Source organism: Erithacus rubecula (genome assembly GCF_903797595.1).
Source record: "Erithacus rubecula genome assembly, chromosome: 3".
Taxonomy (NCBI): domain Eukaryota; kingdom Metazoa; phylum Chordata; class Aves; order Passeriformes; family Muscicapidae; genus Erithacus; species Erithacus rubecula.
Window position 1 is genome coordinate 135,543,526 of NC_136689.1, and position 23,360 is coordinate 135,566,885.

The window sequence follows — 23,360 nt, forward strand, 5'->3', positions numbered from 1 at the left end:
GAATTTTTGGAGCTAGACACTGCCTCACGTTCCTTAGTTTTTTTAACCCTTTATAAAAAAAGTTGTGACATTTTGCTGATGTAGATTTGCATTGCCCTTGTCCTCAGTGGTGCTTCTGCTCAGTGTGGTGCTGTCAATCACTGTGGAGGACTGGCTGTTCTCTGTCATTCATGCTTTATTCACAAGGTATTTTTCACTCACTGCTGTCATCAAGCTTCTTGCCTTTTGTGCTTTGTTATCTCATGAACGAGTCTTCTATTCATACTGTGTTATTATTATTGACCTCTACTTGAACCTTCTTCCTCTTCTTCCACATATATTATTTGAGTTTCCACTGTGACAGAGAGTAAGAAAGGAAACGACATTGCAGACTCAGAAAGAATTATAGTCTTAACTTCTACCAGAAGAAGTGTGTGTTTTGGCTCTTGGAAATGAGAACAGAGTTTCATACCGAGGGGAGGCAAAATATCAAATGTGTTTCTGTAAAATGTATCATAACTGCATGCAAATTGAACTGTTTGTCTAAAGTCTTGAGTCCTCCCATGTGCCTGTATTTGCTGCTTTTCCCTTTGCCTTTCAAGGAACTTTCAGAGAGTAGTGGTATTAACTCCAATAGTCAAAGAACCCTACTCTAGATTAAAAACCATAGTTTTGCACTTCTGTGTGAGTAAGGCTTGCAGGATTTTTGGTTGAATTTCTGTTTTTGCCATCACTCACTTGCTCACAAGTCATGTGTGGAAGAAAAGCTGCAGGTAGGGAATGCAGCAGTGGAGGGGTGGTCAGTGTTTCCAGGAGCTTGTCAAGCCTGCTGTGTTCTTGTGTTCTGTGCAGCCCCCACGCTGCCAGAGCTTCTCTCAGGTCTCTCTGTACATTCCCTTCCCTTCAGTGGGATGATTCAAGGGTCCTGTTTTGCAGGCTCCAATAACACACCCTCTATCCCAGAAAATTCTATTTGGCTTTTTCTTTTAGCATTGCCATCATTGGCTTCACTCTCAGCCAGTTTTGACATGGTCTTGAGAGTGGTGTAACACTTGCATATTGGAAGTGCCAGCAAATCACCTTTGGTGTCTGGGGGCTTGAGGAATCAAAAAGAAAACTTTGGCAGGCACGAAGCTCTTTCAATGCTGTCTCTTTGAAAAATTTCCCTGAAACAAAGAAACCAAAATCCTTCATAGTGATTTAATTTTTGGTGGTACTGAAGCAGGTTTCTGCAAATAACTCAGCCCAAAACGTTGTTGGTAGTCTTCTGCTGTATGTTGGTGTCTTTGAAGCTGAATTTTTGAGCCTGTGCCTTCTTCTGTGAAAAGCAGAAATGAGCAGAGTCCCTTCCTCCTCAGCTTTCTGGCAGAGTGGCACATTCCTACTGCCAAGTAGTGCTAGGAAGATTGTAAATTTGTTACAGAAAGTGCATTAATATTTTACTTTCTTCCCATTAAAAATTCTCTACCAATGGTAAGTGAAACAACTGAAGACAGTTGCTAGTGTAAACTGTATAGGTTGTTATTCTGACTTTACAATTTCTGCAGTTCTGTTATTTTTGCTTACCTAAAGATCACAGGCTCTGTTATTGTTGTGGAATGCAGCACTTGAATCAGAATTATGGTTTCTATATAACATTAGGAAACATGATACAAAATTTGGTAACTGGTCTCTTCCCTACTATTCTGCTTTTGAAATTGGTAAGTATTGTATAATTCAGGGTGAGGTGGGACCTTCTCTGTCACTAATCTTTTCTTGATGACCAAGTAAAAAGGAAATAAGAACACTATTGAACCTGATCACACTATTGAACCTTGTAGTAGACTAAAGCACTGAGTGTTGAAAGCTTTATTATATGGAATTATATGCTGTCATCCTCCTTTAAGAAAAGTTGTTGGGAAAATTGCCTATTGAAGTTGTTTAGATACTTGAAGTGTTCAAAATTGCCCTCAAACCCTACAGGAATTAATGACAATTTATGATTGTATGGAAAGATTATTGAAAAAGACATTTGCAAATACTGCCAATGGAAACTGGCTAAGCACAGTGGAGTGCAGAAATTATTTGCTTCACACTGTGTCTTTTAGACTAACTTTATTAACATGGTATTTGTGTTCCTATCAGGTTTTAAAGATTCTATCACTGTGTTATTCTGTTTAATATCTCACTGTTGTTTATTCCCTTTTAGGGAACTTTCTACAATTCTATTAAGTACAACAAGGAGAAAACATAAGCAAAATAGTGGGTGTACAGAAGTAACAAAACCTAAATGTTTTATGCAGAAAAGATGCAACAAGTATCTCCTACCTACGAAGAATGAAACAAATTTTCACATTGTGACCTTGCAGTACAATCTTGGATCAAACCACACGTTTCTTTAACAAAAAATAATTGAATTATACTATTTGCATTGATCTGATGATGTGGAAATAAAACATTGAAAGGAATGTTGTTATTGTTTTCTTTATTCCTTGGATTTTGCTTCACTAAAACGGATAAAAGCTTTCATTACAAAGCCATCACTACAGGATTAAAGAAGCCTTATAGGCAAAACTTGTTGATATGAAAGGATATGAAATGTTACTAAGGGTAATAACTGGGTTTCATACTCAGCACAAGATTTTAGAAATAGAGAAGAAAAATACAAGCACACAAATCCTGTTATCTTCCTTGGGCTCTTTGATTAAACTGCTGGGATAACACTGAAAAGGTACATCTGTGCTATTGTACAGCTGCTTGGATGTGAATCAGGGGTCCTGGGCTTTCATTCTTACTGGTGTTGAGTAGCATTTTACTTTGCCAGTAGTTCTTTTGAAGCTTGAAATGCTAGTCATGACCAGTGTGAAAATGGCACAGTGTTAATGGAAGACAGATACTGGAAACAATGCAGACTGATGAACAGGAAGTTTATTTGGCAAAGATATTTAAAACATTAATTTTTGCCATGACTAGTAGATTCCTATTAAATCACAAAACATATTCCAGTTCCACTGAAATCAAGGGAAGTTTTTCTGTTGATTTCAGTGACATAAAGATTTGGACCTCTTTTGGATTTATGTTCCAATTTAAGATCATTTTTCTGATGCTTACTAAATGTTCCCCAGTGTCAATACATTAAAATGTGTTGCCAATTCAAATAGTGTTGTCTTGTACTGTAAAAGCTAAAATAAAATATTTGCTTTGGCATCTTTGTAACTGGAATTTTTGTCATGTGTTTAGAACTTATTTTTCACTGCTAGCTGCACGTAGGAATGTTCCCTGTTCTTCTAAAAACACTTGTAGTACACGTTTAAGACATTAACTATAACTTTATGGATTGGGTTTAATGCTCAGTGGATTTACACTACAGTATGAATCTAACCCTTAATTATTACCAATTGAACTCCTTCTGCACATCAGATTGCTTTTGCCTGTGAGATTATAATTTTATATTTAATGGAAAGATTGTCATTAATAATATGTTGTGAAAGGTTAAAGTTGCTAACTATATGTTTTATTTTATGTATCAGGAGAATTTCTTGGGAGCTAATGCAAACACCTTTTAGATAATTTCTCCCAACTTCTTTTATTTGCTTCTTTTATTTTAAACATCTCTGCTCAAATCAGTTTATTTCTGGCAGTGTACTTGGTGATTGCTGTTACCACCATGTTGAACTGTTAGTATTCTTTGTGAACTAATGTATGTAGTGGGTCCTGACAAAAATTGTGATGTAAACTGGCCTGCAGCTTAATCCACTAATCTGTATTTTTTTTACTGTATTGAGAGACATGGTTTTCATCCCTAAGTGGTTTGTGATGCATCATATCAATTCTACTAAACCTGCTTTGCTTTGTCTTTCCTATTTCACTCCTTATTCTATAGCCAATCAATATTTTTGCACTTCAAACATAAGCTCTCGTTTCTTACATCTGTGTAACATCATCCCTTTTTTTTTTTCCTCCCTACAATATTAGTCTACTGTTTCGGCAAACTTAATTTTGCAGTCACACATCCACTTCTGCGGAATATGACAGTTGTGTCAGAGATTCTGAAAAACTTTTCCATTCCCTTCTCTTCCTGGCATTTTCTCAAACTGAATGGGACACTTCAGTTTAGGCCACTCTGTTGGTTTATAGTGCAATTTGTGTCTAATCTCTGCTTCCCTTCCTTTGATTTTCCTGCTGGTTAGTTAAACCTTAGAGACCACTAGTATGTACTTCTGCTAATTCTCATCAGATATTTTCTGTTGTTTGGTTTGGTTGGTTTTTTTTAATGATCTCATATTCTTCTGTTTTCTGTATACCTGTAAGACTAAACTTCATTCTCATGCCTGTTCTCATAGAAACTGTGAATTTGAATCTGAGGCCTTTGCATTTTACCTCTGCTGTATTGAGCACCTCCTACTTAGGTTTAATACAGCACATTCAATTGGCCTTCAGTTTTGCTCAACTCCCAGGAGTGAGATTAACTTCTGGATTTACAAGTCTACAGTGGTGCCTAGTGGTTTTCTGTAAGGCTTTTCAGATGTATAGAAACACCTGTTTTTCTCTGACTGTGAAAGGAGCCTTAATAACTGTTTTATGTGTCTGCATCTCTAGGTAGCTCTGTCTGCATTGTCTGTGCCTAAGGCTGTGTGTCATGCCCTCTGTATGGGGACTGAAATTGTATATGTGCATTGGGAATGAAAACGAACTCTTGTTTGGTTGTTCTGTATGACAGTTAATTTTTTCTTTCTCAATTATTTTTAGAAGAAGGGTTTCTTTTCATAGGTCTCCCAAAACTAATTCTGAATGCTTTAATGAAAGAACTGAAGTAGATAATGGCCAGACTATTCTATAACTGAAGTTAGGCACATCTAGTCATTTTGCTTTTTTCTCACTGACTATGGAAGAAGGCTTTAATTGCAAAGCTTGGTGGGAGAAGGAAGGAATATATTTATTATTGCAATTTTATTGTTGAATTAATAATATTGGTTTAATTTTAATGATTCACAGGAAGCCTGTTTACCTGTAAAACTCCAGCAATTGCAGATATTGTGATACTAGTAGATGGTTCTTGGAGTATTGGCAGATTCAATTTCAGGCTCGTTCGACTGTTCCTGGAAAACTTGGTTTCTGCTTTTAATGTGGGATCTGAGAAAACAAGAGTAGGTGAGGTGCCACACTTTTTTCCTAATATTTCTGTAGCAATATAAAGGTGTTATCATTTCAGGATAGTTAACAGCTTAAAGCTACCATTTTTGTGCAAGATTCATCCCCATCTATCACTGTCACTTCTCTCATCAGAATAATGCTGCTGGGATGTTTGTAGTATTAATTCCTCACAGTTTACTGTGATCCTCAACTTAGTTAACTCTAATGCAATGTCTGTGAAAAAATAAAAACAGTGGAAACAGTAACTTCAGTCAGCATTAACCTCAAACACTTGCAGTTTAATTTTTGCAGGCAGAATGTGCTAGTGAATGGATTTTCTTCTGCTTTAAACTGGCTGAAATGTTATATTTCTGATCTGCTACTGTTCAAAAGTACATTCAATAAAATTGTTCTTAAAAAAAATTCTTGCAATCTTAATAACTGTGAAAAAGTTTTGTATTTGTATTTTTTTATTATTATTATTATTATTATTATTATTATTATTTTCTTTAGGTCTTGCACAGTACAGTGGTGATCCCCGAATTGAGTGGCACTTGAATGCCTATGGCACCAAGGATGCTGTTCTGGATGCAGTCCGTAACCTGCCTTATAAGGGAGGGAACACTTTAACAGGTACTGTGTGTGTTTGGGCTTCTGCCTTTTATTAAAAACATATTCTGCTGCACAGCCCAAGAAGTGTCAGTGCTTGTTATGAAGTGTAAAAAGGATAGGGGTTTTGCAGCTTGCCAATGGCTTTATCCAGTGTCATTTAAGTCTTTTCTGAAGTGCTTGTCCATTGACTTCACTGGGAATCAGGACAGGGTCTCATGAAACAAAGTTACCTAATGCTCTGTGCTGGAAGTAAAATCTTTTACCTGCTGGGAAGAAAATGCAAAATCCATTTATAATGTCCATGCACAGAGCTTTATTCTGGAGAAGGAAAGAATGTTGTTTCAGTATTTGACAACTGGTAATACTAACGTTACAAATGACCACCCAGGGCTGTTAGATTTCCATTGGCTTTTTAGCAGTTAAAGCACTGACACCCCAGAGACACTTGGTGATGGGTAAAGGGGGGATGCCTGACAGTCTGGGAAAAATACAGTCTCTGAATACAATTCCAGTGTCATCAAAGCTGCAGTTAGTAATGTTGGAGTAATATATCCAAAAACCCGGACATGGCTTTAAGTAAATTGCCTTTTTTTATTTTTTTTTTCCCCTGGCGGGTAAGCAAAGGGAGAAACAATGAGCAACAGTCTTTATTTTGGTAGAAAGAGTGATTGCAGTGGGACAAAGGGCAGAAGACTCTAGTATAATTCTAGGAATGAGATTACTGGGTGGTAATTTTATATGGTGATTGTTTTTTATGGATGTTAGAAGAAAATGAGTTAGAAATGTTTGGGAGACTTAAAATGAGTTTTGAGATAAGATCACATTGTGATGTGTAAGTTTGTTCTGGAGCTGTTGTTCTTATTTCCTTTTAAATACTTAGTATTTATTAAAATCAGATTCTCCCTGAGCATAAATAAAGCTTTTTTTTTTTTTTTTTTTTTTCTCAGTTTGAAAATTAGAAAAAATACAAAAAACCAAACAAAAATAAGATTATCTGTAAAATGAGGATTTATTAAGCTGTCCAGACCATGTGCTTTCATATAAGCCATTCAGGTAGGAGGAGAAGGAACCTCCTATTCTAACTCAGTAGAACTTGGTAGAGTAAGAAAAAAAAAGATTATACATTTGCAGGAATATCTATTTAGGTTTTCATAGTCAGTTTAAAATACATTGATCAAAAGACGGCTAAAAATAAATTTCAGCTTCCCTGTAGTTTATGTTGCTTGTTGGAATTTAGTTTTTCAGTAAATGAATTCTTCTTTTATGCTTATCCTTAATGAGAATTTTAACTTGAGTAGAAAAACAAACACCGATATTGGCAAAACTATTGGACATATTCATCTGTAAAAGTCTTTTAAAATGTTTTCTTTTTTAGGTCTTGCCTTAACTTACATATTGGAAAACAGCTTTAAGCCTGAAGCAGGTGCAAGACCTGGAGTATCTAAAATTGGGATACTGATCACTGATGGGAAGTCCCAAGATGATGTCATCCCTCCTGCTAAAAACCTGCGGGATGCTGGCATTGAGCTGTTTGCTATTGGTGTGTATTCTGCATACCATGTACATGCCCCATGGTACTCTGCTGTATTTTTATCTCCTGCTGGATGTACTAAGGAAGTGTTCTTTTCTGCCTGTATCCAATATCTGTCATCATTAATTCGTGTTTCTTATAACATTGGTGTTGCGACTGGAATTAAGCAGTATACATGGGTGCTACATTTTCATGAGACAGCTGAAATGATGTCACACTGGCAGAAATTAACATCTTGAATTGAGATCCTAAAAACTGCAATTTGTATTTGGTCATTAAAACAAATAGAATTTTATATTTGCAATTTTTGATCAATCCGTGTGTACAAGATTATTTTTCTTTTTCATTGCAAAATTCTCTTTATTTTCCTTTCCAATAAAAGGTGTAAAGAATGCAGATATAAATGAACTCAAAGAGATTGCCTCTGAGCCTGACAGCACACACGTCTACAACGTGGCTGACTTCAACTTCATGCATACCATTGTTGAAGGTCTTACCAGAACAGTGTGCTCACGAGTAGAGGAGCAGGAAAAAGAAATCAAAGGTGAACAGAAACAAAATTTAATGTAACTTGTGATTAATTTAGAGCTACAAATCAAAAACCTGCAGTAGACTCATGCTATATATTCCTTTGTTTGCAATAAAAGTTCACTGTCAGGGAAGTTATATTCCTAGTTATTGTTTAGATATCTCTGATCTTATGCTCTCTGTTTTTAGTAGAGGTAAATATTATGGTATTTGGTAGTGCAAAAAATAAGTACCTTCTTTCTGCTGTAACTATTTCCAAGTGCTGGGTTAGGAAATCTTTTTGTAATACAGAGTTTTGGGGATGAATTAGTTTAACAGCTGCACATGGAATTGTTATGTTCATGCTGTGTTTTCCATCTCCTAACTTAATAGTTTTATTGTCTCATAAGTACTCAAGAGTTTCAACTATTTAGATTGCTTTGTCCTTTCTCATGATGGACTTTCTTCTCTTTTTTCTTATTTAATGCAAAAAAAATAATTTGCTTCTCAGGAAAAGATGGCAGCGAAGAAAATTGTTCTTGTATGAAAAAACCTCCTCTGTCTCCAAGTATTTTGGTTTTTCTGAAGAGAAGAAATGGCTATGAAAAATATGCCATTTGCTAGAAACACAATTCTACCTGAGGCTTTTCTTTCTGAAAGGTTTCAGTGGATTTTGTTTCTATTTATCTGTTAGAGATTCCTTAATATCACAGAAATGCTGAGTTATTCTCTCTCTCATAATATATATGGATATATGAAATATATATGCATTGAATATATATATTTAATATAATATACAGATATATGTAATATATATCAATAAGGAAGACTCTCTTGAACAGAAGAAAATGGAAAAACCATGGATAGATTAGACATCTTTGTGGAAAAGGATGATTGCCAGAGAAGATGATTGTTCACTGTGTCTCTTCAGCAGGCTGTATCAGTTTCCAACCTGCTGGGGTGCACATATCACAGCTGTATATGTATTTGTATGCTTTTCATGACTGGGAGAAAAGCAACCAGAAAAAGAAAATGAAAAACCCCCAAAAAACAGCAGAAAGGTCTGGAAATAGTGATGGGAAGAAGGTCAGGAAGAGACTTGGTGTTGTATTTTTGTAATTTTCATATAAAGGTTTCAGAAAGACCAGGGGGCTTTAGTCCCATATTCAGTACTCATTATTACTTCTTTGTTTACATTGAAAAGAACCTAAACAAGTGTGCAATAGCCAATTACTTGATTTTCTGATGAGGAACAGTATTTAGAGCTTCAGCAAATATAACAAAACAAGCAACTATTATGCAGAGGGACTAAAAATTTGTGTTGTCTCCAACCTAGGAGCAATTGCTTCTCTTGGGACTCCTTCAGATTTGGTCACTTCAGAGGTAACAGCCAGAGGCTTCCGAGTTAGCTGGACCCATGCACCAGGCAAAGTGGAAAAATACAGGGTTGTGTACTACCCCACCCGAGGAGGACAGCCAGAAGAGGTAATAGGAGGAAAAGCTGCCCAAAAGTTTTTAATGCAGCAGGGGCAACTAACCAGACAGGAAATCCATGGTCCTCTTGTAAATACACCCTGAAATTCTCTATGAGGGCTCCAGTAAGGAGATTGGTCACTCTAGATGGTGACAAAGATTAGGTAGTTGCCATGCTATATGTCTGTCATACAATTTAAAGTAAATAAAGTTCTTTTAATAATCATCACTTTCAGGGGGTGGGTGAAGTTCCTGCATTTTTCCTTACACAAATAGTTACTTGAAACAATTCTACCAACACCCCCTGCACCATTCTGTTTACAAGAACAGAAGAGGTAGGAGGTGATGGTAAGCCACATTTTCAGTTTTAAGAAAAAATTATTAATAAAAGGAAGATGGTACATTTTGGGAAATCTACAATTGGTCATTGAAAATTTGGCTAGAATTGTTCATTCGGATGGGACTTCAACATTTTGTAGATGGAAAAAATGCAGTGGACTCCAGATGACAACTCATCAAATTGAATTGAAATGTAGAAGAGCAAAAGGATTTAACTAAGATTATGTTTTCTTTCCTTTTGACCTAGAAACTAGTTTAGGATGGATATATGTTGATGGAATGTTGAAGTACTCTCTGTGTGTATGTATGTGTGTATGTAGTACTAAAGGAATATTTATGATGATATTATATAAAAAAGTGCCACATACGCACACTTAAACTGTATTCCATACACTTTATTCAGTTAAGCTCTTCCTTTGTTCTACATGGTTATTTATACCACATTAACATTTTCACGATGTATTTAGTTGCTGTTCATTTCAGACACTTTACTGTATACAAATGCAGCATGAACTGAACTTTATTACAGTGTAAAAAGTGCCTAAAAGAGGGATTGATTGATTTGATGGTAATATAGTTTGTTTGCTTTATGCCTATTTAGCTATATTTTCTTTTAAACAGGTTGTGGTAGATGGAAGTGTGTCAACAGCAGTTCTGAAAAATCTGATGTCTTTAACTGAGTACCAGATAGCTGTGTTTGCTATCTACTCCAACGCTGCGAGTGAAGGGCTCCGTGGAACAGAAACCACACGTGAGTATCCTTAGTGTGCTTGCTGCAGATTTGGCTTTTAATCACACTGTGTAGGCATTAGCCTTTGTCAAAATTAAACACAGAAGGGAGTCTCTTCCAGTTTACCTTCTTTTAGTGCAGTTGTATTGAATTAGATTTTGTTTTAATAATTCTGGGCTAAGCTTCTAAGTCCAAATGCTCTGTGGGTATTTAAACACTGAGAAAGGTTTTATCTTTGGGCTGAACTTTGAAGTCGGTTGCCTTGAACCCTAAATTAGAACATTCCTATATTTTGGGTGTGGAGCCAAGTTTTACAAACTGGATTTGTAGCTGGAGATGATCTGATGAGTGGGGATTTAGGTGGGACCGGAAATACCTACATGTGATTCCAACCTGTGCCAAAGATTTCAAGGTAACTCTGTAAATTTCTTTCTCAATGATTTAATTATTTTCTTAATGCAAAAATAAGAATTTATTTGTAAAATGTGAATAATGTAAATATAAAATTTGACATTAATTTGTAAAATGATGGCTTGGGATATTGTAAGACTTAATAAATTTACAGTTTTATGTATTTGTATACAAAGTGCAGGGTTCTTTTAGTAAATATGATAGATATTAGGAACAGAAGTAAAGAGTGATTTTATAATCCAGACTAGGAGACAAGAAGTCCATATGCATCAGTATCTGATGAGTACCTGCTGAAAGAACAGAATAGCAGGGCTCAAGAAATCTATAGCATTTCTACAGTACTTTACCGACTTCCTGACCAAGGAAGGAGCCAGCCAGCAGGAGAAGGTGCTCTGCTGTAGCTCATACACAGAAACAAGGAAGAACTGATGGTGGAGGAGGAGATCACATCCTACAAGCCCAGGGAGGGTCTCCACTGACCAGTTGGTAACCAGCTGACTGGAAGCTCACATGGATGATCAAGAAGCTTGTAACAGAACTCAGACATCAAAAAGAAATGTATAAGACATATTTAAGAAGAGGCAAATGATGCAGGAGAAGTATAAATCTGCTTCCTGATCTTGCAGGGGTAAGTTTAGAAAAGCCAAGGCCAACCTGGAGTTGAATCTGATGAGTGATGTGAAGAGGAAAACAAGTTTAACCTTAGAGATTTCAAAAAAGAGAAGTGCGAAGTCCTGACCCTCGTGAGTGACAGCCCGTAGCACTGCACACTGAGGGGTGACCAGCTGGAAGGCAGCTTTGCAGAGAAGGACCTGGGGGTCATGGTAAACAGCAAACTGGCTGTGAAGCAGCAGAGCTCCCTTCTGTCTCAAGGAAGGCCAAGAGCCTTCTGGGTTGCAGTAGAAAATGATTGCGAGCAGATTTTGGGTGCTGATGATTCTTGCCCTCTCCTCAGCACCAATGAGGCCACATCTGGATGCCTGGTTCTTATGCTGGGCTCCCCCCACACAAGAGAGATGTGCACTTATTGCAGTGACTTCCATGAAGGGTTGTAGAGATGATTAAGGGCTTGACACATCTTTCATAGGAGTCTGAGACAGCTGGACCCTTCAGCCTGGAGAAGAGAAGGCTCTGGTGATCTTGTCAGTGTGTCAAATTCTTGGATGTAAGGAAATGAGAGGAGTGAGCCAGGCTTTTCTCAGTGGTGCTTATTAACAGGACAAAAGCCAATGGGCACAAATTAAAAGCCCATGAAATTAAATTTGAGGAGAAGAAGAGATGATTTTATTGTAATCGTGGTCAAACACTGGAATAAGTTGTCCAGAGAGGTTGTGAAGTCTGCATCTCTGGAAATATTTCAAGCCAAACTGGACAAGGTTCTGAGCAACTGCTTTATCTGAACCTGACTGAATGGGGAAGTTAATTAGACCAGATGACCTCAAGAAGTGCCTTTCATCCTCAGTGGTTCTTTGATTCTGTGTCAGTGCAAGTCTTCTCAATCTGAAAACAAAATAGAATAATATAAAATTATTTTTGACTTTTCTTTTAGTCTCAGTCCCCCAAAATGTCATCTCCAGCCATGGTATACCCTATGAGACAATGTTAGGACCTGTTTAATTTATTGAGGCTGAGAAAACAGTCACATACTGAGCCAACAGGATTGTTTTGTATTGCACCTGGTATTCCTTTGAAGTCACCCAGTCAAGTTCTGACGGAGCCCAGCCCTGCTGCCTTCCAGAGATTTGATCAGATCACACCCCAAGGTCGTGCAGCATCAAGCATTTTATACAGCTGTCTTTGACAGTGTGTTGGAAGTAACAGTCTGATATGTGCAACTGTTAATCACTCCACATGCTAAAGATACCTACAATGTTAAAGTTGTTTTGTTTGGTTTTTTTTACTATTCTAATGGAGAATTATGAAAAATTGTAGTTTGCATTCTTGCCTGTGTGTGAGACACTGACACATTAAAATAATCACCAATTGCATTTATTTATATAGAACATTTTAAATAGTTTACAGGTATGTGAAAACTAGACAGATATATGCATAATGTACAGATAGGAAGAAAGTTTTGTGATTTCATAGTAACTTCTAAAGTGAAATAAATATGAAATTTATTCACATATTAATTTGCTAAAAATATGTTTTTACCTAGTTTATTCCAGCTGCTGTAGTTTATTCCAGCTTTTTTAAATTGGTTTGATTTATCCCTATGTTACCTGAATATTAGGATAGTCTGGTAACTGTCCAAGATGCAAACCAGCATTATATACTACATATTTATATTTTAGATTCTGAGCTCTTTGGCTGAAAATTCCAGTAGAAAACACCAGTTTTATTTCCAGTCCCCTCTTTATCAGTTTTTTTATATATTGCCATAGTATCTAACCAGTTCCTGTGGAGAGTTAAAATGCAAGTCATAAAATACAGTTAGAGGACACTTTGCCTATAGATGTTTTAGAATCAAAATAAGGGGAAGAACAGGTGATAGATCCTCTCACTGTGACCCTGGGACAGTTTGAATAGGAATGGGACAAGGTGGTACAAAGTGGCTTCAGGATATGTCAATATGTAATTTCTTGCTGTAGGTATAAGAAATGTGAGTGGAGCTCTGAGCAAGGAGGCTGAAGTACATTTGAAAATGTTCATGGGTAGTTTCTCCCTGTAATTACAGAAATTGTGAGAATTCATGGGAATATAAATCAATGCAAGGGTTTAAATAGGATGGAGGTAGGTTGTAAAAGGTCCGGAGGAGTAAGTGGTAACCTGGAAGTCAAAACCTCAAGAGAAGCCTAGGTTGGAGTTGTGCCACCATTTACAGACATGAATGAGACTGAGTGAACAGCCTCAATGAACAAGAAAGGATGAGGCTGGCATGGTTCTGTTAGAGCTTGTTGAACATAATGTAAGTGATATCTTTGGAGATACCAACTTGACAGGGTGCAGCATTTGCTTGGACAAGGAGTTCAGAGAAACTCTATGACTGAAATTAGAATTTGTTCCTGAATATCTTCAGATTCTTCAGTTTCAAATAGGGAAGGTTTTGTATCAGTTAGCAATTGCCTTCTGTTTTTTCAGACCATTCCAGTAATTTTGGGGACTACTCTCAGTGTGTAAATTCCAAAGGAGAAGTCAAAGCTCCTTCATATGTCTCCATATTCGTGGCTGAATATTTCTCCATATTCATGCCTGAATATTTTGGTGGGATTCATAAGTGATGTACCAGCAGTGGAGAGGCCATGGGATATTATTCTGCGAGAGGAATTAAGTGAGGACGACTAGGAAAGTGCAAAATACTACTTTAAAGAGGTACAGAAATGCAAAGAAACAATTTGAAACCCAGATTGGTGCTATGTTCTGGTATCAGTGCCTCAAATTCACAAGTAAATCTCCTAATATTGTTTGAATTTCACTCAACATGCTCTCCCTTGCCAGGATAGCATTTGCCATGATTTGCAATTGACCTTACCCATATTTGCATAATCCCAATTACACAGGCCTAGGTGCCAGTTCAGATGGTCCAAACTTTAAACAGGAAACATTTACAGCCAAAATATTTTACTGTGTTCAATGTACTCATCCAAGGTTTTTCTAGGGTGTTGTACCTCATGCCTGTCACATCCATACTCTGGTTGGGAATTACTCCCTGGAAGACAAAAAACTGCTACTGGTTCCTAATAGCAACTGTGCTGAAATGCTTTTATCTGCCCCGGCACCAGGATTAGCTTGGGTCACCATTTTTTTGTTTCTTTGATTCCGAGTCCTTTTATGCACCGATTATTTGTAGGATACAGACAGCATTTTTATGGCTGGAGACAGCTATATCCCTTTGTGTTTGCTGGGGTAAACCAAGCTGAGCACTAGCTGGCTGTTGAAGTGAGAGAACTGAGGTGTGTCTCTCGTTCCCCGGCAGTTGCCTTGCCCATGGCGTCGGACCTGCAGCTCTACGACGTGTCCCAGAGCAGCATCAGGGTGAGCTGGAACGGGGTCCCAGGTGCCACAGGCTACATGATCCTCTATGCTCCCCTCACTGAAGGATTGGCAGCAGATGAGAAGGAGGTGATGTATTGTGCTTTCATTTGAATAGCAGTTACTAAAAAAAAAAAAAAAATCGGTCTTTTAAAGAACAGACTACTACATGTCCTTTAACCTCCAAAGTGATCAGCAAATACTTGGGTTTTTTTCCATGACTTAAGTTCTGCATGTGTCACAGGTTATGAATAAAGTGCAAGTGCCATTTGGTTATTTCTATGTCATTGCCATTAAAATGCAACACATTTAACCGAATGTGACTCTTTTCAAATTTTATATGAAGTGATATTGTATCATCATATAGAGGTAACATTCAAAGAAAAAATAAACTAAAATGAAGATATCTCCTAAGTGTGCTATCAAAAGAAGATGAAGTTTAGACTTTTGAATGTAAGTAAAATTTGTAGGTCTGAAAAAACCATAGTTGGTTTTCTTTTAAGTCTGTTCAACCTTTATTTTTAAATTTAAAAATAACATCTTTCATCAAAAGTGAATTTAGAAGATTTTTTTTCGAAGGAAAAGAAGGGGGAACAAGATAAAGTCTAGTCTTTGGTTACTAACGTAGTAAAATGAATGGTACATCTAGGATTTTAAAATTTCTACACTCAAGTTTATATAAATGTATGGTTAAGATTATGAACAATATCTGTGTTCAAGCAGGAACATTGTAAAGCATGCAGGGGCATGTGAACTTGTGAAGGGGGCATGAGGCAGCTGGAAGCCAGCACAGACTTGTGCTCACTGCTGAAGCAGTGGCTGTGAGCACATAATTCTGTAAAAAGTGGGGCCTCCCCAGAACTGCCTGCTTCAGGAGGACTGAGCTTTGCCCCAAAGAAATAAGTATCATAAGGCCATGTTAATGTGGGTCTCCACCAATAGGTGAAAGAGGAAAATTATACAAACACCAACAAATCTACACCTCAGTGTGCACAGAAATCAACTCCTCTAATGAGTTCATGGGGTTTTCAGGTCTGTGACTGAAGATGAACCACTGTAGATGGCAGTGTGAATAACAAAATGTAGACAGGAAAAGGCCTTAGTAGCTGCTCATTCTGGAGAATCATATTTTGTCATTGCTGATGTGATTAGTTCACTTTTAAAGTCATTTTACCTGTGTGTTGACTTTTGGCTTTTTTTAAAGTTTTAATCATTTAATTACTGTGCAAAATCCCAAGATCTTGGGATCTGCAGGCACAGTGACAGACAAATTCTCAGCAGAGCATTTGATCATATATCTAATTTCAAGTGTTTGACTGGTATTATTCCTCATTATAAGCTAATTCAGAAATAATATATGTTTTTTGATTTGTGGTATTTTTAGATAAAAATTGGTGAGACCTCAACAGATCTTGAACTGGATGGACTATTGCCAAATACAGAATATACAGTCACAGTTTATGCCATGTTTGGAGAAGAAGCTAGTGATCCCCTTACAGGACAAGAAACTACATGTAGGTAGCTCAAATCTATATTCCCTTCAGTGTTATTAAAACTTCAGAATGGTCTTTGCACATATTAGAACAGGCACCTGATTATCTGATTTGAACAACTGGGCAAGCTCTTTATATAAGTTTTTCACTGTGGATATTTAATTTACAGAGACTGAGGATTTCCACAAAACATCTTGTTTTTGCAACAGGTTTGTGAACTTGTCTCTCTCATTGGCAGTGGTACTATGGCTGCCCCTATTGATCTTGTGAAATTCCTGGCAGTTTTTTGAACTTGCTGAAGGTGAATGACGGTCACCACGTAGACCTTTGTGAAAACAGAAACATGCTCTGTTTAGCCTCCTTTAGCTAGAAAACCAGGTATGTGTGTGTGTGTGTGTGAGTGAGAGAGAGACTGCTCAGATGGAGAAAGTAAATTCCTCTGGCTCAGTAGTAGTCCAGACAGAAAAGAAGCAAAGAGAAGATTTCTGTCCAACCCCTGCTGCCTAACATCTGGTAAATGGAGGGTAGGAAAGTGCCTGTGCACGCATGATAGATGGTGTGTTTTTAATAAGCAGCAAGAATTTTGCCAGCTAAATTCTGTCCTCTGCTAATTGTACACAGACTGTATGTCAGCTCTCTAAATAGCTCCAGCATTTGGAAGACAAAGGAGTTGAAATTAGCAATTGTGCTTCTGGGACATTTTTGGGACTGCATTCAGTGACATCTCTATTGGTCCCAGCAGGGGAGTGAGTGAATCCTCTTTTTTTGTGCTCCTGGCATGAGTAACCCGGTCAGGGTGAAAGTGACTTAGATTTAATAAGTGAGAGAAGTTCAGGCATGTGAATGCTAGGAGAAATAAACCCCAGAGCAATTCCTTGTAGAGGTCAGCAAGCAATAGTGAAAGAAGCTGTAGGAATGGTGGTTGTTGGGTCTTCTCATGGAGGACAGCTATGGTTCCAATAGCAAACAAGTTCCAATAGCAAACTACTGCAATCTAGGCATGATCATTGACTTCAAATGAGTGTAGAAGATTGCCAGCAAAGAAAATCAAATATTTGGCTCCTTATCTCTCCCTACCTTTCTCTGTCTCTTTATGCCTCACTCCTCATCTTGCAGAGCCCCTCCCTGCCCATATCCCCCACTCTAGCCTTTGGTCAATATCTACTCATTATCAGATTTTAATTTTTCCTAAACAGTAGTTTATGCAGTTTTTGACTGCCTGCTTCAATTCACTTCATACCATATGATCTTGGAGAATGCAGAGCTCTAAACTTGGCTAACACATTGGATGGAAGATCACATACAAATTCCAGATACATTGGCACAAGCTGAGCTTTCATGGCCACTGCCTGATCACAGAAGCTTGTAATGTGTTAGTCAGCCCATCATCACTACTGCTGCTACTAGAACAGAATGGAAAAGGAACCCTGCTTCTCTGCAGCCTTCATTTCTTTTTAGGATGACACAATGTACCATCCCTGCTCTATAGGACTCAAAGAAGATGGATTCTGTCATATGCAGCTATTCAAACAAGCCCTTTGCTAGCAGGCTTTGATGAATCAGGCAGTGGGGCAGTCTGGAAGGGAGAAAGCTCCTGGTGATAATGCCTGTCCCACACTGTTGGTGTTTAACAGTAATGTCTTACTTCACCAGAATCTGATTTAAGCTTCCTTTTCTTTCTTTTTTTTTTTTCCAATGTGATTATTTCTGGCTTGCAATTAATGAATGGGCTACCTGGTGTTTTCTTCCTGGAGCATATATCTGCCTGAAAGGTGATCTGCCAAATTTGCTGTACTATTAAGTGCAATATCTGATAATCTGTGTTTAGTAAATAATATTTACTCATTGTATCACCTTGGTTACTGTAGCAAAACCTTCCCTATGCCAAACAGAGTCATGCTCAGCAAGCTCATTCTGGGGTGTAGTTTCATGTTGGGGCTGGGATTCATCCAAGACTCACTGCAAATATGTGAGTCTGGCACCAGGACTGCCTGTCTGGTTGAGAGCAATGCTGTTGGTTCCAAGAGGAAAGAGCTGAGACTGAGGCAGTTTCTTGTATGACCTGAATGGTGCAATGAAGTGCCTTTCACAACTGACAGAAAGTAGAAAGGAGAGCCAGCACGTGATCCTCCCTTCACCAGACCCAGAGGAATATGCTGAATGCCAGAATGTGTGGCAAACCCATCTACTGCAGTTCCAGTGTGTTCTTGTCTTCTCTTTTCTCAGAGCCAAGTTGACTTCACTGTTCCTAAGCTGGTTGCAGATTCTGGATTGAAAAATGACCTGGCTAAAGATCCCACATAATGTATGGGGCCTTTAAAATCCTTGCATTTTCCCAGCTGCTATTGTGTGAGAGAAGCAGCTTCTGAAGTGCTGCTATTTATCTGTCCAAGTAGACTGGTGAGGAGTGTGTGTGTGAGGGAAGGATGGATAGAGAAAGGTTTCATAATTCAGAGGAAAGTAGCAGATGTTACAGAACTTACAGCTGAGAGTAACAGCACAAAATGCTTTCTGTGGTGTGACAGAGAAGTGGATGTAATCTGAGAGTGTCTCTTGCATGACCTCATTTTCCTTCAGCTTGTGACAGTCAAGGAATATATAGTATAAAAGTATACAGCTTTAACAGATTGTTGTTGGGAAGCAGCTAAGGTTTCCTAACAGAAAGGGTAGGCAGAGGTAAAAAATAGCATCTTTGGAGTTCCTCTCAGCTGGTTATGCTTTTTGGACAAACTTACTCTTATGTCAGGGTCTTTCAGGATTCAGAAAAGTTTTTGCCCAAACTGTCATGAAGTATTTTTGCTGGGATACACATGAAAACCAAATGTGTATAGGATAAAAATCTAGTTGGCTTAAATTAATTCACAAATACAACCCCAAATCTATTGCTAGTATTCTGTAGGCTAAATCTTGCTGTGGTATCTGCAGTGAACAACATCATAACTTATTTCTTTTTCAGTATCAGTTAAGATGCATTTAGCAAATCTGGAAGTTCTGTTTCAGTAAAGATCTAAGCCCTTTTACCTGCCTTTAAGTACTTTTGCAGCTCCATTGATAAAATAGAAATTTCTTTAAATAGAAATACTGGTGATATACATTTTTGAATGGAAAACACACTATTTATCATTAAGACACGAAAAATACCACAGCTAAAACCTGGGATCACTTTCATGGTTTTATCTTTTTTCTTTTCAAGTGCCTCTAAGTCCACCAGCAAACTTGAAATTTTCTGATGTTGGACACAATAGTGCTAAGCTATCATGGGATCCTGCTTCCAAAAATGTAAATGGCTATCGCATCATGTACGTTAAAACAGACGGAACAGAAACCAACGAGGTAAATTATTAACACCACTTTTCCCTTAACCAATCTCAAACCTCCCCAGACTTCTGTAATTATTAGGGGTAATGTTTATAAACAAAAGCTACTGTGCAAGCTCTAGCAAAAGATTTGTGAATATTCTGAAACCTGGTGTAAATAAGTTTGGTTAATATTGGATGTACGTATGACTGGGATAGGGTGCTGAACAGCCTGGGGCACAGAAACTGAGGGAGAAACTCAAGGGAACAGTGGTTTGCAAGGAGCAGTATCTTGACTAATTGTATAGTATGGAAATATTTATTCTTGATTCAGTTCAGAAAATAATATTTTCAATATATCATGTAACATGAACTCAAGCTCATTAAAAAAATCCTGTCTGGAGGCTTTGCCACATTTTCTCAACATTTATTGCTTTAATTATATATTGAGAACTCTCTAGAAATAGGATTTTCCTTGAACACAATGCTAAGGCAATACTTAGATGTTCTAATTTAGACTCTTATGCTTAACAATTTGCAATATTTAGTTCTGCCCTGTTGCCGAGGGTGCTTTGTAATACCTTTTAGCAGCATGAATTCTGTAAGAGAATGCAAAATGGGTTGAAGTGATTAATACTGAAATATTAATAAAGAAATTTTAAAAAATATAGATTAAAAGAATAATTGCAGTAAGTGGGTTTGATTATTAAAACAGTCCAGATCCCTTAGGAAATAAGTTGTTGTTGATAACCTGGCCCTCAAGAAAAAAAAATCTTTAATGGCAGTTGTCTGTAATAGTGTCTTCTGGGACATATCTGGCCTTTCATCTGTATAAAGTGGAATATTTTTATTGAACCTGAAGAAACTGCTCCCAGCTTTAGAAGGGAGCATACTGGTTCGATGTTTTATTTCTTTTCTTTCTGCTAGGTCCCTTAAAATTTAAATTAGAATTCATTTGACCTCTTCCTATTGATTACCTTAAATGTAGATAATATGCCTGCCTGTGCTGGTCACAGTGGTATTTGAACATCTCAGGCTTGTCACAGTACACTTTGTAAAGAGAGTGAATGTTCAGTTCAGGATTCCTTTGTCTGTTCAAAGAACAGGTGGAATGTTTTTGATTGCTCTGCAGTGGTAGCATTTTCCCTGGGGTGCTGAGCTAACGTGGCACTGAATAGTTGGACTGATAAACTGTTTATACAGCTTTGAGTTTTATGTCCCTGGCAAAGTCACTTAGCTGCAGCCTGGAGAGAGACCAGACAAAACCCTCATTTGTCTCTTGACAAATGTTAAACATAAGGGTTTTCTGCTGTGATTGCCCATGATAAGGGGTTAAATTTAATGCCCAAAACACTCCTTCCCCTTCTGGGTTCCTGAACATGCAGCGATGATGTTAGATGGACAGATGGGCTTACCAAGGCGGAATTCTTTTTTCCCATGGTTTGCCATAAGTGCAAAATTCTCATTTTTGGTAATTTATGTATTATAATTGGTTTTATCAGCTTTGATTTTGTCAGAACCTGAGTTTATACTTATTCATCATTTCACTGGGTTTCTGTACCAATTGCATTACATTCTCCTTCTGTATCATTATTACCCAGAAGAATTTCACACAGTGATAATGTTTGTTGTTGGTATTGTATGGTCAATATCTACTGCAAATTATGCTCTCTCTAGGTTGAAGTTGGTCGTATTTCAACCCATACTCTGAAAAGTTTGGCACCCCTGACAGAATATACTGTTGCTATTTTCTCCCTGTATGATGAGGGACAATCTGAGCCACTCACTGGCAGCTTTACCACGAGTGAGTATTGCTGAACTTCTGAAGGTTTTCCAAGAAGAAATTTTATACTCTCCTGCGTTACTGAAAAGTAAGATCAGTTACAGCAAATGTCTCTGGCTGTGAATTCAGATATATGGAATGCTTTCTGTTATTTTCATTGGTGTTTTTGGCTTCTTTGCTCTCTTACTCTTTACTCACATGAGTAATCTCTTGACATCATGAAAACATCTCCACAGCTTTCTGAAGCATTATTCAGTGTGATGGTATTTGTATCTCCAGATGAAGTGTGATGAGTTTTGAATCATACATTTAACCACTGAATTATCCAGATGCTAGGGGGTAGAACCTTATATATGTACAGAGGAACTGCATCAAAAGGAGAAAATATAAGCCATTCAAAGTTGCTATAGTTTGTTTAAATAGTTATAGTTTCTTTAACTGTAGTTCTGCTTTAAATGAATGGCTGATGACACATATTAATCCTTTCCAACAACAATGGGAAGAGAAAGGAGGAAGGGGAAGAAAGATGAGATGGAGGAGGAAAGGAGAACATACACATATGGAGCAATTTGTTGATGCATGCAAAGTGCAAAAGGAAATGCACACAGAGTCTGGAAAGGGCAGAGACTGAGACAAGAAAAGAGCCTTCAGTGGAGAGAGAAAAAGGAGGCTTGTCCAGTGAGAATAAAGAGTTTATTCCCTTCCTTGAACTACAAAACTACTTCCCTAAGAACAAATAAGTGTGCAAAAAATTCTGTAGTGCCTTTGTTGTCTAATTCCCATGTTATACTCTTTTAAGAAACTGCAAGTAAAATGGTATGTGCCTAATGTTGCCATCAGTGGAAGTATCCCAGCATAATTCACTCTCACTTTCTGTGTGTGTAATATTTTCCAGAAAGAGTTCCAGCTCCCCAGCATTTGGAAATTGATGAAGCATCAACAGACAGTTTCAGGGTCAGCTGGAAGCCTACCTCATCAGATATTGCTTTTTACAGACTGGCATGGATTCCTTTGGATGGGGGGGAATCTGAGGAGGTAAGTTGCCTTGGCATTTTGGGAGGTGGAAAGGAGGAAGAATTCCATTTTGAGGACAACTGTGCAGCAATGTTTGCGGATTAAATATGGCCAATTGACTTACAGAAAAATCTGCCCCACTGCAAAACTCTGTAAACAAAAATCAAACCAATATTGCTGTTTTGTTTTAAAGAGGAAGTAGGGAAAGAAGAGATATTTTGTGAATAGTCAATCAAATTTCTAATGTGCCAACAGCCATAGAACTAGCATTGTTGTTTGGGGCCACTTCAGTTTTTAGAGGTTCATGTTCTTCACTTGGATGTGAAGATGGTGATGGTAGCTGAGCAGAGTAGTGACATTTTCCCATAAAGCTCCAATTTTGTCTAATGTGCTGGCCACAGTAAAATTGCCTCTGAAGCCTTATTAGTTAACATTAAAAAGGGAAAAATGTACACATTTATTGTAATTTTTTTAGATTATATATATATTCCTCTTTATATTTTTCTTTTTTCTCTCTCATACAGTATTTTTTGCATTAAGCCCTTGTACATCTTGTCCACAGTACCCTTTCCATCAGTTTGATTTTTTTAATTTTCATCACTTTAGCTATTCCTTTTTAAGTTTCTTTTTTGAAGACAGACACTTTCTCTCCTTTCCCAAATTTTCATAGTCTGTCTCATTTCCTTTTTTTCTTTATTTATTATTTCATTATTTTTTCTTCTTTTGTATTCTCAGTCTTTAGTAACTCCCAAACATCTTGCTTTCTTGGCATCTGCAGTGTGTGGGGAAGCCACATCTGCAAACTGTTTATCTGGGTACAGAACTGATGGGGCAAGATGACATTTCCCACCTGGCCCAGGGTGTCATGCACTATTTGCCATCCATTAGGTCAGAAACAAGTAATTTTCGCTTAGGTAATGTCATTTTTTTGGGTAAATTTAGCTTAGCCTGATTAATTTTCTCCCCTACACCTAGTGAGAGGTAATCATGCAAGAAAGAGAGAAGTTAGAGGAGTGAGCAGGGAAAAGGAGTTGGCAGAGGAGTGAGTGGACAGAGGTCATCCACAAGCAGTTCCTTCTGCACTCGATGAACTGACTTGTTTCTATTT

The 23,360-nt window shown here is 37.6% G+C and overlaps 1 protein-coding gene across 2 annotated transcripts in view; it reads left to right on the plus strand.

Moving 5' to 3' along the window:
- Nucleotides 1-23,360, plus strand: part of COL14A1 (collagen type XIV alpha 1 chain) — a 109,536-nt gene that overhangs the window by 28,096 nt on the left and 58,080 nt on the right. For both annotated transcript variants that reach the window (XM_079300104.1, XM_079300105.1), the window contains exons 6-16: nt 4,954-5,109; nt 5,605-5,724; nt 7,079-7,243; nt 7,617-7,778; nt 9,078-9,226; nt 10,175-10,304; nt 14,611-14,756; nt 16,051-16,180; nt 19,353-19,492; nt 21,133-21,259; nt 22,134-22,273. In XM_079300104.1, coding sequence (XP_079156230.1) covers nt 4,954-5,109; nt 5,605-5,724; nt 7,079-7,243; nt 7,617-7,778; nt 9,078-9,226; nt 10,175-10,304; nt 14,611-14,756; nt 16,051-16,180; nt 19,353-19,492; nt 21,133-21,259; nt 22,134-22,273 — 1,565 coding nt within the window. The remainder of the gene's footprint in view (nt 1-4,953; nt 5,110-5,604; nt 5,725-7,078; nt 7,244-7,616; nt 7,779-9,077; nt 9,227-10,174; nt 10,305-14,610; nt 14,757-16,050; nt 16,181-19,352; nt 19,493-21,132; nt 21,260-22,133; nt 22,274-23,360) is intronic.